Source organism: Carassius auratus, chromosome 32, assembly GCF_003368295.1.
Source record: "Carassius auratus strain Wakin chromosome 32, ASM336829v1, whole genome shotgun sequence".
NCBI lineage: Eukaryota > Metazoa > Chordata > Actinopteri > Cypriniformes > Cyprinidae > Carassius > Carassius auratus.
Window position 1 is genome coordinate 17,166,409 of NC_039274.1, and position 19,032 is coordinate 17,185,440.

Genomic DNA, 19,032 nt, shown 5'->3' on the forward strand with positions numbered 1-19,032 from the left:
CATTATCAATTTAATGTCATTGTTTAATCAATTTAAATGTAAAATGTAATTATTAACAGGCATCATAAAAGGTATAATTTATTGTTTACATAACCTGGATCTGTAGTTTCCAGCATGCTTTGCATAGGACTGCATTGATAGAAGTTAGTAAAAAAAAAAAAAAAAACATGGTGCCGAAATGAAGTTATTGTATTGTGAACCTCCGTGAGGAAGAAGCTGACTTGTGGGGAAGTCGTGGCCTAATGGTCAAGAGATTCGAACTCGTAATCCAAAGGTTACAAGTTCCTTTGAGCAATGGTCTTATTTTTGGGAATGTTTCTGAATAATAAGCAGTTCTCAGGTCCCAACATTGGTTTGCATCACAGGGGCTGCAGCATATTCACATCAGCCCCTGTGCATCCATGTCCACTTTCATTTTCTTCTGAACAGCGCAGCCAAACAGCGGCGGATGATTGAACTTCTGAAGCAGCTTATGCCCGGGTTTAAGAGTAATCAAACCTCTGAGAAACCCAGAGCCTCTTTAAACATGGAAGTGGTCAGAGGAGAGATGAAATGACACAATGCCCAAGTGAAGGGGGATGGAGGAGGCAGATACTTGATATGTGAAGCAGGAGGATGCTGATGCTGCTCGGTACATCACGACACAAACCAGGCATGGAGCGAAGACTTCTTTACGGCTACAAATATAGCCATTATGTTGAAGGAACAAGAAACCGGAAATTTGCGGTTCAGTGAATGTTTGCATTCGTTCATTAGGACATCAGCAATCTCTGCCTGGCAATAATGACAAGCAGAGCCATTTCTGTAGGGGAGCGATGACTCATTAATCAACTCCTCATCAGATGTTTGGCTAAATGTTTGCAAACTCAGAGCAGACGATCAGATGTGATATTCTGTCAGATCATCGGCCAGTCGTGCAGGCGTCCAGGTGCTTTTCACATCGTAATCGTCAGGCTTGTTTGAGAGATGAAGAAGTGAAACGGGAGTAAAGAAAACAAGAGCAATTGCGTCTGCACAACCTCCCGCTAAGAGCAACGGATGACAGACGATGAAAGACACTTTACAGTGGATGAGCTCTGATGAAACATCTAGAGAGAGTTATTTTTTCAAAGCCAACATGCCAAAAATGCCAAACGACCATATTCACGTCGGGAAGCAGAACAGGAGGGAGTGAAGGCAAACTGTACAAACCGACTCGAGAAAAACAGTACGGCTCCAACAAAACTTTTCAAATGATCGAAGGATGAGTAATCTTTCTTTCCAAAATTAGAGAAAAGGATCATATGCTCACAAAAGCAGCATATGCTATGAGTCACTGCTTTACCAAAAAAAAACTAATTTCCCTTTCCCTTTACTGACAGACATGAGTCACTCTTGTATCCCCTTCTTTCTTTAAATAGATTGAAGATGCTAATATATCTGTGTGATACAATCACATTTCTATACTTAGATTTTTTTGGTAGCATACTCCACTCACAAAAGTGAAGGGGATCCATAAAATGTTCACTATTTTTACCATCTCTATTTTATCTCTTTAAGTTTGGCTTGAATAGACATTCAATGCATGGACTAAGATTATGAGAGAATCCTAAAATGTATTTGTGTCTGAAAGATGAATGAAACTCTTAAGGTCCAGTCACACAGAACACATCTTTGTTTCTAAAAAGCGCAAAATGCCGTCTCCACCAACGCTGATTGGTCAACTATTTTGGAACTGACAATAATGAGCGAGCTGCGTGTGAAAGTTAATATTTGTAACTTAAATTAGCGTCTTAAAACAAAAAAACAGCGCTCATGTGCGAGACCCCATACAGGTCCATTTCCCACGAGTTTATATAGAAAAACAATGGAAAAGTAGCACATTGGAACATTCTGTGTGAACGGCCCCTTGTGGACCTGTGGAATATTTGTGTGAGGAATATTCTATTAAAGAATCAAAGCATCTCTTGGGTTTGGCACAGCTGAAAGCTCTTAAGAGTCATGTGACTGATGTTTACCTTCCGGCCGATGGCTCCGCTGGGTTTGCGGGGTGGAGGCGGCTCGAAGATCCTCTGCTGTTGCTGTGGTGGAAGCGTGGAGTAGAGCGGGATGATTTTGATGTCGCCAACATCAGGGCCGAGATCGTCAATCTCACGTTTGATCCGTTTGCAAGCTTCGTCGATTTCCTACAAGGTGAACAGACTGATATTAGAGGCCACAGACCGACAACCACGTGCAAAAGTAACACCTACTCAACATATTAGAAACTGCATCATTATACAACGTTTGAATGCTCATTGGAAAAATGTGTAGCGGTACATATTTGTACAAATCCAAGAACATACAACTGACTGCCATTTGCATCTGAAATGAACACTTGTGGCAGTAAAACTTTTATTACAAAACATTAGGATAACTAGGCAGAGAAGACTTAAATTCATACACTCGTAGCAGTGCATGATATATTTTTTTTACTAACTAGACATTTCACTTCGAAAGTGTTGCAAAACGGGCAAGAAGCAATGCAATATATTGAAGACGACGCCATAGGCATGTTTTGCCAATGAAGCTCGGTTGTTTTATGAAAGTTTAGTCTAGAATGGCAAGTTATGTCCTCATTTGGACACAAAAACCACAACATATTTATAAGGATGTTTCAATTGTTTTGCGCAAAAAAAGCAAATGCCATTAGGATCCATTCTTGCCCCCACGGACCTCTATTTAATTGATAAAAAAAAAAGGATTAGAATATCTATAATGTTTTTCTGTTTTGTAATGTGGTCTTTAATGGTAATAAATTGTGATAAAATAATTATTTCCATATGCTACGTGTACATATGCCTCTATTTGTCCAACTTCACTTTATATCAACTGATTTTGGATCAGCACCCCATTAAACTCCACCTTAGCCACTTTCACAAACATCATTAACTGCTGGATCAATTCCCCCATGCTGGAAACCCAAGCACCACCGAGGCTCTGGTGGTTTATTTGCGGTACACTTGAAGGGCCAGTCGTGTCAACCGTCAACTGGAGTGCGAATTGGGTAAGATCCCTATGGCTGTGCCATCCGCGGCAGTCACAAGGGCACGTGTACATTCACAAACACGCTTTATTATTCCAGATGGCAATGTAGTAGAGCTAATGTGAGATGAGAAAGCTGCAATGATGCATAACTAGAAGCAAATCATAACAGAGCAGTTAAGTGAAGCTGAACGTTACAAACATAGTAACTTGAGATCTAGAAGTACGTGCCAGTCGTCAAGAGCAAATTAGAGATCAGAGTAGCTCAAATGTTAAAAAAAAAAAAAAAAAAAACACTGTAGTGCAGATTTGACAAACACATGCTTTACAAAAATATCAAATGTTCATCTAGACTACTATAACCACTGTTCACTAAATGCCCTTTTTCATAAGTCAGAGAAATATTCACTCGGACACAAATGAAGAACGCTTAGTATTTAGTGCAAAGCTTTGTCTTTTCTTCATGCATGAGCACATTACTCTCAACACAAGTGGCACGGTCTTACTCGTTTGGAAGTCAAAGCTTATGCAGTACCGCCATCCTCGGGCCAAAGTGTGCATTGAGACTTGAGCAGGAAATGGGAAACAGTCAAGCAATGATCTCTACAAAACCTTCAGGCTGTTGTAATCAAACATTTATCGATATCATGACATGCACTGCGACATTGAAAGCCCTTAAAAGTCTTTTACATCTTTTACTTGAGACCCTTTCATTGAATATGTATGCATGCAGCTATAGCTGATCATTTACCCATAAAAGCATTAAAGCTCGTAAGCGCAGTGAAATCCGAGACACGGTAGTCCATGCACGTGCCAAATCACTCCCTGGGGCACAATATGCACAGAAAATGGCACCGGTGGCTATGTGCATCTTAATCAAAGCTCTGCCACAACAGTGCAGGACAAGGCAAATCTGAATGGATTGATAGAATTAGCCAAAGTATTAATAGTCCATCAGCCCTTGGGAAGCGGCAGCTGTCAGGAGGAGAGAGGGACACGCGGCTGTGCCAAAGCAGAAGAGCCTGCACCTGGAGCAGGATGCAAAATCAAGACCCTCGCTTCTCGCGGCGGCACGATACAATACTGGAGGAAAATATTTTACATGGACGCTTTAATTTACATGCTGCAAATGCAAATTAGCTGGCACAGATCTGAAAAGGGGAAAGCTAATCTTAATCAGTGGTAATCTAGACCTGATTGGAACGAGCAAATTTGAGTTTTGATGGATTGGAGGGAACCAGGAAAAGATAAAGAAGCTAAAACGAAGTGGACAAACAGTGTAAATTGCTCAACTAAAGGCACCTTCAGTGACCGAAAGGAGCAAACTGAGCTATAATGTGACCTGCCTGAAAACCATGTTCTTGGTCTAGATTTGAACATATTCAAACAATCTTTAAATGGGCGAAATATAATGGCCAACTCCATTACTGTGATCAGTCTCATCACATGCTTAAGCACAGCACCCTTTGAACTGCCCAAGTCCATATGAACTCCATTAACCAAATTAAAAGCACATTAACAAGCCAGATCTGCTACTACAAAGCCAAGAGACGTCCAAATCATCATGTCAGTGTGAGTTTAAGTTGTCATTTATGTAAACATACCAATTAAAGTCATAATATACCCAAAAATGAAAACCGATGCTCTGTTGGTTTGAGCAGCCCGACTCACAAATTAATGCTAAAACAATGGCAGGAGTTTAGGGCAGGACTATGTGAAAATGCACACTTAAACACCAAAAGTTGGTCTGCGCTCGCTTGTATCCACTGACATTCTGGACTTGATAATGATTAGTTCACAGCAAAGAAAACGATCCTGCGCATCAATAAATCTCCACTCCATTATCACCCGATGCTGGTGGAGACAGTCCAACTGAAACTTACTTGAGTTCATTCATTCTGCAATGAGCCAGCGATCAATCTCTCACCTGCAAATGAAAACGGATGTACACGAGCAGACCCACTGGAGAAACTAATGACGGGAGTCTGCCGTTAATAAATAGGGTGTCAAATTATCTGATTAGATTGATGGCGCGAAGATATGACTTCTCTTTGAAAAGGGAAGTGAGAGACATTAAGTTAGACAGTCAGTCGGACTGTTTGTTCGTTCTTTTAACCTGCTTTGCGTGTGCAGTTTTTAAATTGACCAAACTGTTAGATTCCTGCCATTTGCAAGATTTTTAGTTGGCCTCATTATCTTTATGTAAAGCATGAAAGAAAATTAGGTTATTTTGCCTTTGATCTCTGCAAAAAGAGAAGAGGAACAGGACAAATCTATGAGGCACACTGGTGATTCTCCATCTGTGAGCGTATTCATCATCTGGGTGGGTCCCTGACCCTCCACTGCGCTCAGGTGAGCACTGGTTGAAGGAGACGTAAAATAATAAATGGCTTAATTTCAGGACTGAATCTGGGTCATTCTTACCCATCTCTCACAGGCTTTTGTCTTTGCGCCAAGGCCAGCTGTGTTCATGGCCATTATCAATCTAAGCATTGATCTCTTCTGCACTATTTAACTGCTGTGTGTGAGGCGGCTGGAAAAATGTCACCAATGACAAATGTGGCTCAATGAATGTTTTTTTTTTTTTCATAATCTGTGATGCCAAACATAGCACACTTGGGAAAATATGCATCTCATACTTCAGGAGAGAAAATACTTGATCACTGGCAAAACATTTACAACAATATTTCAATTTGCAAGCAACATACAGGTCATATAATTACAATATCATAAAGTTTATTTCACTATTTTCATTCAAAAAGTGACCAGCACCTGTATATAGCTAATATTTAGAAAAAACATTCAGCTGTCAGACATCTAAGCAGCCATACAGCTCTCAGACTGTGAGTTACAACATCTAAGCAGCATTATTTAATTGATTATTTTTACTCTATTATAGTATTTATTTATATTATAAATTAACATTTATTTTTATATATTTGAGATCTACTTTAAACAAAAAAAAAACCTGTTTTATTCTAGCTTAAAACTTTTTTATCAACACTTGGATATAGGTAGGTTTCATAATGCACCATTTTTTGCAAAAAAGTGAGAAAATCGAATTTAGCAAAAACTACATCTGGATAATATCCAATACAATTATCAAAGCATAAATCCAGTAAATCGCTTCCATCAACACCTCCAAAGCTTGCACAGACATATACCACTTCCTGGATCAACATTTAACTCTTAACATTGAGCAGTTTCATACTACGGGGCCGTTGAATGCTTGAATCTGATTGGCTGAATAAGGTTCTGAGGTGTGCAATTATTTTCTGGGAAATGTATGATGAACGTAGTTCCAGGCAGCTCTCCTGACCGCATTACAGTTCAATATCACTTTGTATAGTAAACTGTAATAATGGTCACGCAGTTTGCGCAAAAGGTGTTGTCAGCGCTGCCCTGACGATTTTATCAGTTAGCCTATAGTACAGCAACTTAAAGACTACACATGACACTTCCCCACTAGCGAGGAGACAGCGCTGTTTCTAGACGCACGGCGGTACGTTATCCTAATTCACACATGCTCGCTCTCTCTCTCTCTCGCTCTCTCTCTCTCTGTGTGTGTGTGTGTGTGTGTCTCTGTCGCTCTTTCCAATAATGAAATTAATAACTGCATTAGAATGCTATCAACAGCTCAAGCCTCTGTTACCAGCTTTAAACTTACGTTTGGGAACTAGCAAGAGACATTGGATGAAATGCGGAAGAAAGAGTCCTACTCACAATAGCGATTTAAGTACAAAAACAGGACGGATCCCTTTAAATAAATCATCGGATCAATGTCTTAAGGTTTGGTGACCGTAGTATAAGAGGAATAACTGACTCCGGGCCGTTGAATTATTAGAAAAATAATGCACACCCGAGGTGTAAAGGCTAGGGGTGCTCCGATCACGATCGGCCGATCGTTAATGCGCATCTCGTCAGTAAAGCCGGTTTTCTAATCAGCGGTTAATTCGATCAGGTGTGTGATTTCACATAGAGCAGCTGTTACTACACAGAGCCGTTGTTAACTGAGAAGATGCGCCAATAAACGCTGAAAATTAACGTGATTTGCGCATCTTCTCTTTTAACAACGGCTCTGTGTAGTAACAGGTGCTCTATGTGAAATCGCGCACCTGATGGAATTAACTGCTGATTAGAAAACCGGCTTTACTGACGAGATGCGCATATCGATCGGCCGATCGTGATCGGAGCACCCCTAGTAAAGGCCACTCCTAGGGCTGGGACAATGCGTTGAGGTCATCGATGACGTCGACGCAAAAAAATACGTCGACTCAAAATATGCGCATCGATTCATCGACCTGTTTTTATTTCTCTAAAAAACGTTTGCAAAACGTTTACCTTATGTATGCTGAATATACGCGATGGCCGGATTAACATTCTGTCCAACGTTATATAACCAATCCTGGGGGTTTTCTGCATTGATCTTTTTTTTTGGAGGTTGTTTTTTGGAAAAGCACTCTCTGTATTAGCTTAAAGCCCTCAAGTTTACATTGGTTACTGTATTCTTTCAATCGCTCTAAACAAGGGTGACCTTTTTTATTGAATACTAGAAATCAAGTTGTTGTTATTTCCATCTGAAAGAAGTGTTCAGTAAGCTAGGCCCTATGTGTTCAGTAAGCTTGTTTCAGTAAGCTATTTCTTTAAGGCTTCAAGGTTTTATTGAATGCTATCTTTATACAAGTGCAAAGTAATGCATTCTTAGTCAGTCTTTTATTTTGTAATTTTAAGAGCAATAAACATATTGCAATGTTAAGGAATTCCTGTTTTTTTCATTCAGATATGTAAATCAACATGTATAAATTTCTAGTAGTCAATTAAATGGGAGATAATCGAAATCGAATCGGTCTGAAAAAATGTATCGTTAGATTAATAGATGCATCGAAAAAAATAATCGCTAGATTAATCGTTTAAAAAATAATTGTTTATCCCAGCCCTAGCCACTCCACTTTGCGTGTGTGTTTTTGTTCAGAAGGTCTTGTACTCGTAATAGCGCCCCCAAGTGTATAACAGAAAAGCCATTAAAAAACATGTATTTGGCGGGTAAGCGTAGTCTTCTAAATGACGAGATAACACATCAATGGCAGGGAAAGAGTTAAACAAGCAGAGCGATGTTTTGCTAGTGTTGCTGTATTTACATCTGTGTTTACCTAGCAGCCTCTATACACTGTCCTTGGATAAAGAGTAAAATGCTCGGGCTTCAGACAGAGTTCATACAGTTTTAAAAGTGAAATTCAAGCACTTTTCAAAAACTTCAAAGACTTGAAAACATAATTTGGTTAAAAGCAAGCATTCTCTGCATGAACCCTATTCAGGAAGGACATCAGCGACGTTACCTCCTGTCCGGTGAGGAAGAGCAGCACATCTCCCTCATCTTCCTCACACATGTGGATCTGGATGACCGTGCGAATGGCCGCTTCCAGGTAGTCCCTCTCCGGCTCGGGCGTGTAGAAGATCTCCACGGGATGCGTCCGGCCAGGAATGGTGAGCAAGGGGCAGCTGTCGAAATAAACCTGGAACTTCCCAGCGTCCAGAGTAGCGCTCATAACGATGACCTGGGGAGAAATAAAGAAACAGAATTGGCTTTTGAATGGAAAGCATTCGATTAAAAGCCGCTACGTTTCGCCCGTGTCCACAATGAGTGCATCTCGATCTCTCTGGGGACATTATGATTCTAATGGAAGAAAAAAAAGCACAGAGCCGTTCTGGAGCTTTCCACATCATGAGCAGTTATAAATGCTTTTAAAGCATGTTAAAGTTTAAAGCTGCATGGGGACTCTGGGCTTGAGTCACCTAGACCTTATTTAACAGTCTCTGAACACATGTATAACCTTTGATTTGTTCCTGACAACAAGTAGTCATTACCCATCTGCTTTATGAGACTCGCTCCAGCACATTTCAGCCATAAAAACTGGCTGTGCTTCTGCTCTCCTTGGGCTGATGGCTCTCAAATGGGCTGAGCCAGCAGCAGCAGCTTTACCTCCGCTAAAGTGACTGGATGTGCATTTCAGAGCGCAGTGGCCACGTTTGTCTTCAAACAAACGAACACACAGCTGTCAGGTGTGTGTGAGCGGCTTCATTGGCAGCAGTCACAATTATTTGCATTTCTTAAGAGAACAATTTCTCCTGTCCCAGCCTCCAAGATGAACTACTCAACAGTTAGAGTTTCTCTGTTACATAAACAGTTATTCGTTCAAACAGAAAATGAACAACTTTGCATCAATGCAAGCAAAAATCATCATTTTAGCCTTGCTAACATGTATACAGAAATGCATTAATCAAATGTATGAATATACATTATATGCAATGTTCACCCTCCAAAATATTCAGTTTCCGGAAAATGTTGCCTTTTTAATCACATAATCAGGATACTATCAAAGCAAGATTATGTGTATTATTAGTGGACATCTGACAATCCTCTGCAGGCTTTATAAAATACATTTCAGAAATTCACTTCATTTTAAGACCAATTAAACAATTTGAGGAGCAAATTATTAAATCTTAAATTAAGATACATTTTCTTGAGAAGCAAAATAACAATTAACAAGAACAAATATCAGCCAATAAGCTCAGAAAAAATATATATATATATATTTTAAAAGGGATATAAGTTTTCAAAACCTACTAACAGAAATTTGTTCTTTGCTTTATGCATAAACTCAATTTGGTCAAATTTCTCACAAAACAAGTCAATTATCTTTATTATCTTTGACTCAAGTAAATGGATCTGGATTGAAGGCTGTTTGTATATTTATATATATAATATTAGTATATTATTAAATGTTTTCAACTGATTAAATTTACATGTTACACTGTAGTTCCCATAAAAATGGGAGCAATGTTAATGCAACACTTTTTCATTTATTGAACTGATTTTAAGAATTTTTGGGTTGATTTTATATTACACCGAGTACTTGAAGAGTACTTTCCCACAGACTGCTATAAAGTTATGACAAGGATTAAGGTTAGGTTTAAGTGTAGGTTCAAGATTAGTGCCTAGTTATTATCCGGTTATTGCAATGACTATAATAAGTACATTATACGTACATGTGAAACATTATTGTAATATAAAGTGGATAATTTCAGATTAGAGTTGTGATAAAACTGAAGTAACTGATGATTGTAGAAAGTAAAATAACCACAAGGTGGTGCAAGCATACGATCAGCATGACGTTATGTACCTTAAGGTCGGATCTCTGCCGAACCACTTCTTTGAGGACGCCCATCAGTATATCTGTGGCTAAGGTGCGCTCGTGAGCCTCATCCAGAATAATGACACCGTATCGCTCCAGCAGCGGGTCGTTCATAGCCTCGCGGAGCAACATACCGTCTGTCATATATCTGTAAACACAAGACACCTTTATTCACTCATCTTTATCTCAGATGTCATTTGTCCAAAAGCTCCTACACTACGACTCCTCATGAAAAAACACAGACACATTGCTTGTCCAATCCTTTGTTCTCTTCCAGAACTGTAACTTACTTCAGTATGGTCTTGGCAGAGCTACAGTCCTCAAATCTGATGGAGTATCCGACCTCCTGCCCCAGCATGACGTCCATTTCATCAGCCACTCTCTGAGCCACGCTCATGGCTGCCACTCTACGAGGCTGTGTACAAGCCACGCCGCGCTTGGGCCCCGGGAGGGCCTTCACCATGTCCACACACCACTGAGGGATCTGGAACACAAGAGTCAACCAAATCGATAATCAAAGAAAGGAGGAAAATCTGTTTTTCCACCCATTCAATACGACAATATAATGGCAACAACAATTCTTAAATTCTAAATACTTTATTTAAATGATAAACATTTAACCTGTAAAAAAGTATTATTTTACTTTAAAAGAAATAACATTAAGTAATAGTCTATTTTACAGTACAATAGTAATATACTTATTGATTTTTATAATTCAATAAAATTCAATATAATTAGTATTATTTAATAATATTATACAATTATATAATATTATTAGTTTATTATTCAAACTTTTTTTTTTGTTTTATTAAAAATTAAAATCAAATAATATCATACTATTAAAAATAATTAAAATAGCAAAAAATAATCAAAAAAAAAAAAAAAACCTGCCTTAACTGTAAAAACTTTGTGTTTTGGCAAAAAACTACAGAGAGACTTTAAAGTTTCTTCTATTGTGAACATTTTTATAAATGGCTCATTAAAAGTTGTGAAGATGGTTAGAGCATGTGACTTTTTTTCTTTTATTTTTTTAAAGCATGTTATAAGTGACCCAAAACCACCATGAAGCTTAAGTGGAGCAATATAATTAACTCACAGACACTGCAATGTAATAACTGCACCAAGCCTTCCTGCACCCTTAACACCCTTATTAATAGGGCTTGGTAAAAAATATATATATTGACCTCGATTTTCATTGATTCTCATTTTATGAAACGATTTTGAATCATAAATCCCAAGGTTTGATTATTCTAGCTTGTCAGATAATGAACATTACATTGTAGCGCTCCTCACAACCAATAAATCACAATAATACGCTCGATATGATTTTGATAAGAAAAAGTCTCAGATTTCAAATTCTGTCCATTTTATTAGAATATTCAAATATTAAATGGCTTTTTGGCACAGTTTAATGTGGAGTGACAGATCGCTGTAACGCCTCGGTAAGAGGCAGCAGCGCTGAGGTTAAAATCACTCAATAATGTCTAGTCTAATGTAATCACTCAATCAGTGATTGAAACACGTAAAGATGACAATAGCTTGTAAAGTATTTCACGTAAAGTCTCATTTAGCACAGAAAATCATTCATTACAGGAAGTTCACTGAGACAGAGATGGCAAGTGCATTTTCTTAGTTTTCTTTATTTTACAAAAGTACAACGTTTCACTGTTATTTTGAAAGTAATCAAATAAAAACAGACTGTTTTGAATGAACTCTAGAGGGGAACATTTTGCTGAATATTCACCACTTAACATTTTTTATCTTTATGTTATTCAATATTTATGTTTAAATAAATTCACATTTTTGCGGCTTCCATTTAAACATTTACTTATTTACTTTTTAAAGGAACTGGAGTAGAAATGTAATTATTTAAATTAAATGTATGATTATGCAATTAAAGTTAGAATTAGTATTATAACTTTGATATTACAAAAACTTCATTGAGTATTTATAAGTAAGTGTTTGTATACAAATCAGCTCATTTCAACCTTCCACACTATTGACTCTCAGGTATATTTTCCAGCATTATAGTTGAGATGCCATGAGCCATGTCCTGTACCTGATATACATCCAAAATAATCCACATTGCATCGAAATCCTAAGGATTAATCAAATCAAATTGTGAAATTGTGTCAAAACCCAGCCTTACTAATAAATACCTTTTATATCCATTGTTGAAAGATCCCTGAACGCAAGGAGGTTTTGGCTAGAGAGGCCAAAGCAAGGTCTTCTGTGAAAAGCTGTAAAGCATAAGGAAGCCCTCGTTTGGACTAACCTGTGTGGTCTTTCCAGAGCCGGTCTCTCCAACGAGCACGAAGCTCTGATGGCGGTTGAGGATGTCGTTAAAGCGTTCCTTGTACTCCCAGACGGGCAGCTGCAGCCTCTTCTTGAGGATCTCGTAGAAGCGCGGCGTGTGAGGCAGGTTGGTGAAGGGGTTGATCTGCTGCTGCATGGCCGTCTGCTTCAGAGGGAGTATCCCACCCATGGACACGCCGGAGATGAGCGGCACACTGGACGCCTTGCTGTCTCGATCCCGGTCTCGATCACGGTCACGGTCTCTGTCACGGTCACGATCCTTCGACCTCTCGTCCCGATCTCGGTCTCGGTCCTTACTGGTGGAAGACACACGGTTCAGTTTCCTGGCCAAGTTAGTTCTCCAGCTGGTAATATTCATGAGAATTTGATATTCAAACTATGAGTTTGAGCGAGCGCCTGTTTGACTCCAGCTCAGCCAACTCTTACATAATACATTTTATTAATGAGACTTCAGAGTGTTTCACAGCTGTTGGGTTTCAGTTTATTTGTGGAAACGCGACTAACTATCACCGTAGCGCTGGTAAACATGAGTCCCTAATCTGTGCATCTGCTTAACCCATTAAATAGCGATATATAGCGATATAGTGATAGCCCAGAAGAACAAACTGGTCTTTCGAAGAGTACAAGAAGTATCAAAACTGTATTTTAAGTTGAAATCATTCATACTGATGGCTTTCACAGAAGCATGTACTATCGGAGCGCAAAGTAGGTCTGTTTCAGGAATGATTGCATCTGCAGCAAACAATCATGAAATATAAAAATAAAAAAAAATAAAACGAATCATCTAGTGTCAGTGGGAACATATTTTCATGCCACAGAGCTTCTCTTTAAACCGCAGACAGTAGAGACGCGTTTTTAGCTAAAAAATGTGTTTATAAAAAAAAATAAAAAGTTTACCCCAGATTATTTCATGCAAATATAGATGTATCGAATATCGTAAAAAAAGTGTCAATATCGAGTAGAGCTGAAACAACGAATCGATTTAATCGATTAAAATCGATTATTAAAATAGTTGTCAACTAATTTAGTAATCGATTCGTCGCTAAATAAATTTTATTTGCCATAAGCGGCTCATTTCGTGCATATTTCAAATCTGCGGTGACCAAAGTGTGGCAGTAATGAGCCACCGGAGGTTTTATTCAGCCAGTACAGCAGGTGAAGTAGCGAATAGCCAATAGCTGGCCTCGTTTTATGTCACGTGCTTCCCGAACAGCGTCTCTGCAGCATTCAGCGGGAAGTGGGAGTACTTTACTTTGAGCCTTCAAAATGAAGAGTAACCTGTAAACTCTGCACTACTGAACTGTTTAAGGGGCCGTTCACATATCGTGTCTTTTGCGTGCTCAAGTTCGTTATTTCCTATTTAGGCGCGCAGTATGCACTCTCATACTGGAAGCGACGCGGTCGCGACACGCACGCGGTGCGATGCGCCCGTTTTTCCAGGCGCGTCCACACCGCATCCATTTATCCTTTGCTGAAATTTCCGGGTCTTCATGGAGAGGGCACGTCATGGTTGCTTAGCAAAGGCAGACGCCTCAGGGCGCTTCTGCCCGAGCGCTTTGGAAAGGAGGAGAAAGCGGCGCGACTAGCGTTTTCCACGCGTTTTTAGGTGCGATATGTGAACGGCCCCTAAGAATTTTATTTGTGCAGATTCTCCAGTACAAGGTTGTTTGCAAATGTTTAGCCGTAAAAGCTGATAACATTGCTTTTTAACAGTTAACATTTAAAGCTTTACAAACATGTTATGTGATCAGTTTGTCGTTTACCAGTTCAAAATTCAGTCGTGCAGACTAATTATGACTGAATGAGAGAGGTAAATGTTTGAGTATATTTAAAATGCACTTCTTTTCTAAGTATTCACTGCTCTTTTTCACACAGCAGGTTTTTTTGTGTGTGTCCCATTTTTTTTTTTTTTTCTGGACAACCTTCTGATGGATTTTACTTTAAATTGTGAGTTCCATTCAGGTTTCATGCCATTGGCACTTTTTTTCGAAGGATTGTTTACAATTTCACAGCATAAGCTATAAAGCTTTTTCCCAGTAAATAATAAAATACAATGCACTGCAATTTTATTCTGTTTTATCCTTATACTTCGTGAAAATATGTTCTCAAAGATTCCTTAAGCTTTGTTTGGGATGTTAAACTACTTTAGGAGCTCTAAGGACTGCCATGGTGAAAACAATATTTGAAATCTCCTTGTGAATTTTGCTAGAGTATGGGTCAGTGTTTTGATTGCAGAAGAGTTCGACAAAGGATTACTAACATAATAAAACAACTCCAGGTATATTTTTGATGAGGATATGACAATGCAAAATGGTTAAAATCTCTTAAAAATCTATGCTGAATGATAAAGACCCTTTATTAATAATTTACTTGGGGAAAAAATGGAAAAAAATAAAATATAAGTACATAAACCGATTAATCGATTAATCGTAAAAATAATCGACAGATTAATCGATTATCAAAATAATCGTTAGTTGCAGCCCTAATATCGAGATATAATTTTTTTCATACATCGCCAAGCCCTAATGCACAAAACCTTAATAATATATATCAATCCAGCAGCTCGTGCATATCATCTTGTTCTTATTAGTAAAATTTGCATCATTTTCTTATAAGTATTTGTTTTTTTTCCCTCCAAATTTTTTCCCAGAAACACTGAATGAGCAAAAACACACCACCACCAGTCCTAAGTTCAGTTAAAATGGCTAATATGCAAACATGTTGATCAAGTTTTCATTCTAAATAATAGTTATATCATTAAATAATACTTGTCATATTATAATGCTTGACTGATGTTAAGAGTGTACTTTCAGATATTTAAAAAATATGCCATTTTACAAACAAAAAAGAAATTTACTAGCCAATGGGAATCAATTGCCAAGGTGTCCGTGTGTGTGTGTGTGTAAAGAATCCTGAAAAAAAAACTGATTCCAAAAAATATTAAGCAGTAAAAACTTTCCAACATTGATAATAAATCAGTATATTAGACTGGAGACTAAAGATAAACAAAGTAGGCCGCGCTTTAGCAGAATGCAGTCAAAAATCAGCCTTCAAAACATAGGATCAGAGGATTTACAGCTTCACATCCCAAAAATCATCACTTTAGTTTTGTTCTAGTTCGTTTCTCAGCGGATGCTTTCAGAGACACGATCACATTCACCAGAGGCCTTCTTCAAGAGACATCTCCTCTCCACACAGGCCTCCTGTTCGCTTCTTTACACGCTGTTAAACAGAAGCATGAAGAAACTAAACCGAAAACAGACGCGTGATGAAGAGTAAATCGCGCGTGCTGTGCGTCAAACACGTGCTGCTGGAGTCACAAAGACTCGCGCTTCTGTACAAACACCCCGCTTTCCCTGCTACAATCACCTCTTCTGAAACAAACTAGGCCTTTTATATGCAGCATTTATTAGCAACGATGTCAGTGTCCGTGCGATGTTAAAACCAGGTCAGCAAAAGAGTGTGAGCATGCTAGCACAAACTAGCCGCTCGTTCCCTCCGCCGCGGACCGCTGAAACTCAACCAAACTCACCCGTCAGACGACCTCTTCTTGCTCGACGAATAATCATCGCCTAGGTCCAACCGATGCCGCTTTGACATCTCGGAAATTGAAATATTAAAAAGGAAGAAGAGAAAGGGATTTGGTCTGTTTCTCCAATGCAGCCGCTGCTCGCTTTCTCTCTTACAAACAGACGGCTAAACGACAAGATGGCGACCGGAAGCACTTGCCCCATATGAACTCTGCAGCAGACGCCTCTGTTTATGTATATAATATAGATCAGTGATACTATTGATGGCGGTTCTCAGTACCTTTTGGCATGAGAAGATGCAAGAGAAGAATATAAAAATGTAAGCTGTGTTGTGGGTGCTCTGTATAAATTACGCGGGGGTTATTCTATGTATCGCCGCTCCCAGAGTTCACCGCGCGGGGCGCCGCAGAGTTCGTTTCCTTGGAATTTGGATTGAATATAATAATGTTGAATAGTCCTACTGCAAAGTGTCTTAAGTGATTCTCTGTCAAGTGTACTAGTACGAGGTGGAATATAACGATGTGATAAGAAAGATGTGCATCAACATCTTGTTTAATTTGTGATAATCTTAGCACTTGATTATTGTTGTATAATAAACCTAGCATTGAGACTGATGCAGAACCTGATTTTACCAAGTGAGACATGTTCCTGGGACAACATCTTTGTTGACCCTGGAACAACATTGTTCAGATTTGAAGAACAAGTTTATAGATTTTTTTGAAGTTTATGCTTAAAATCAGTGTTTGGTGCTTGTACATCAGTGTCATTCATCTATCATTTCCTCTGATTTTAAGGATCACTCATGGTTAAGGTTAGGTTTAGGTGTAGGGATATGGTCAAGACTAAATTTTTTGAGTAAAATGTTGTTCCAGGGTCAACAAAATATGTGTGTTCTCTAGGAACACATCTAACTCAGCAATATCAGGACGTGCGAGACTGACTGGAGTAATTTGTTTCTCTTTTGTAAGTGGTTTTGGATAAAAGTTTCTTATGCACAACCTGTATAATAATATATAAGAATGATTAAGACATTAAAAATGTTTGTCATAAAATAATTCATGAATGCTTTATTTTTAAATAACCTTTTACAGTTTTGGAAATGTTTGTGTACTATTCTTTCTTAACATGAAGCCTTATTTTTGTGATTTTATTAGACTAACCCCTCCAACCCTTAGGTTGGGATATCAGATGTTTGGAGGTTCCCTCTCCCTGGTCTATAAATATGACTGGTATTGACATAATGATCAAATTAAGTTATTTGTAATTACAATGTCAATCTGGCTAGTTTTCAAATTGTCGTAAATAAACATCTTCATCATCTGAAATGTTTCAAATCTCACTTTTTCGTTATGAAACAGGAATTCATTTTCATGCATATCTTCTGTAGAGGATGGCAGGACAGTCATCATGTTAAACCAGGCATTTTGGAGAAGCACAACAAGTCAATAGATCAATATTTCTATAAAATGTGAGATATTCCTATGAAAATGTTTCCAAGTTATTACTCCTCATTATTACGCTCCTTTTTCATTATTGTTTGCCTCAAGAAGACATTAATATGCAAGTTAAATGCAGTGTATACAGTAGATACATTTAATAAATTTGTAAAACCAATAAAAAATATATATTATATATATTCCACGAAGAACAGTAGTGTATCAATTCATTCCGTTAGATATTTCATAAAATAGTTGAGTCATATGTGTGCAAAGTTTGGCTAAAAACATCCTGAAACCTAACAAGGAAATATTTTTTTGCCTATACATGTTCTTTTCATGTCTATTTATTTTTATGTATATCATCAACATTTTCAAAAATATTTAGTTTCTTATGCTCCAAGCAATGTAATGACATAATAAATATATAAATAAATAAATAAATCACAAAACAAGTTATTGTGGAACAATACTCAAGTGTGAATTGAATGAACACTTAATTGCATGGTATTTGCAATGAAATTAAATTCATCATAGCTCATATTTGTTTTAAAAGCAGCTAGTATGAAACTAAAAGATGTCTCAGATATAAAAGTAAATGTCTTAAACTAAAATTATCTATTACATATCGAGTCTGATGATATGCTGTTGCCTGCTACAAGCATCTAACTTTAGTGTGCATTTTTATTTTTATTGTTTTGCAGATCGAGAATGTTTTATTACTCACAAATCACTTTTCAGTATTTTTCCCGTATAATGTTTAGTCAACACTTCATTTATTTCTCTCCGACTGGGAAATCACCAAAACCTGTACTGGCTTTCCCTGACAGTCTCCTGAATGAAGTCTCTGGATGCACCGAGCTCCTGTACATTCAGACTAATCTACTGCAATGAATCAGCTAGTGCAGAAGACGATCATTGCCGTCGACGTCACTGATTACACAGCCTAGGCATGGCTAACAAGCTACATAATAGCTACTGGATCATTGCTCGCGGCTGGGAATTGATGGTGACGGGAAAAAACAAGTTAACGTTAACAAGACATTTCACTGCTCTCTGTATAAATCTGAAATACAGGGCATTTTTATGTCAGCTTTCACAGACAATTAAATAACGGGCCAGATGCAGTTTCGACTTGAAGCAGAACAACTTTAATATATTCACGTATGACAGTCCCTTATGAATATGAAGGGTGGTTAAGAATGAACTTCAAGTGGAATCGCATTTCCAGAGCTGTTGGTGGCTCCGAAAAATAAATTAGATGACTAATTAAAGCACAACACAACTAACAACTAATGCAACTCTTGTGCTGTGCTCAAAATCCTAATTTGGTGTTCCTGGTCAAAAATGACTGTATGTTTCATAATCTTGGTCTTCAAATGCCTTCAGCTTTGTACATTTAGTTTGTCTCCCAAACCAAACACATACGACTATTTTATTTTTTATGCATTTAGCAGATGCTTTAATCCTAAGCGATTTACAGTGCATTCAGGCTGACTTTTTTTTACCTAACGTGTTCCCTGGGAATCGAACCCACGACCTTTTGCGCTGCTA

The 19,032-nt window shown here is 38.1% G+C and overlaps 1 protein-coding gene across 1 annotated transcript in view; it reads right to left on the reverse strand.

The window, feature by feature from the left end:
- Positions 1-16,233, reverse strand: part of LOC113051706 (pre-mRNA-splicing factor ATP-dependent RNA helicase DHX15-like) — a 35,205-nt gene extending 18,972 nt beyond the window's left edge. The window contains exons 1-6 of the mRNA XM_026215674.1: positions 16,045-16,233; positions 12,472-12,808; positions 10,487-10,680; positions 10,185-10,344; positions 8,340-8,558; positions 1,998-2,165 (exon numbers count right to left, since the gene is read on the reverse strand). Of these exons, the coding sequence (XP_026071459.1) occupies positions 1,998-2,165; positions 8,340-8,558; positions 10,185-10,344; positions 10,487-10,680; positions 12,472-12,808; positions 16,045-16,112 (1,146 nt within the window). The 5' untranslated portion in view covers positions 16,113-16,233. The remainder of the gene's footprint in view (positions 1-1,997; positions 2,166-8,339; positions 8,559-10,184; positions 10,345-10,486; positions 10,681-12,471; positions 12,809-16,044) is intronic.
- Between the last annotated feature and the right edge of the window lie 2,799 nt (positions 16,234-19,032).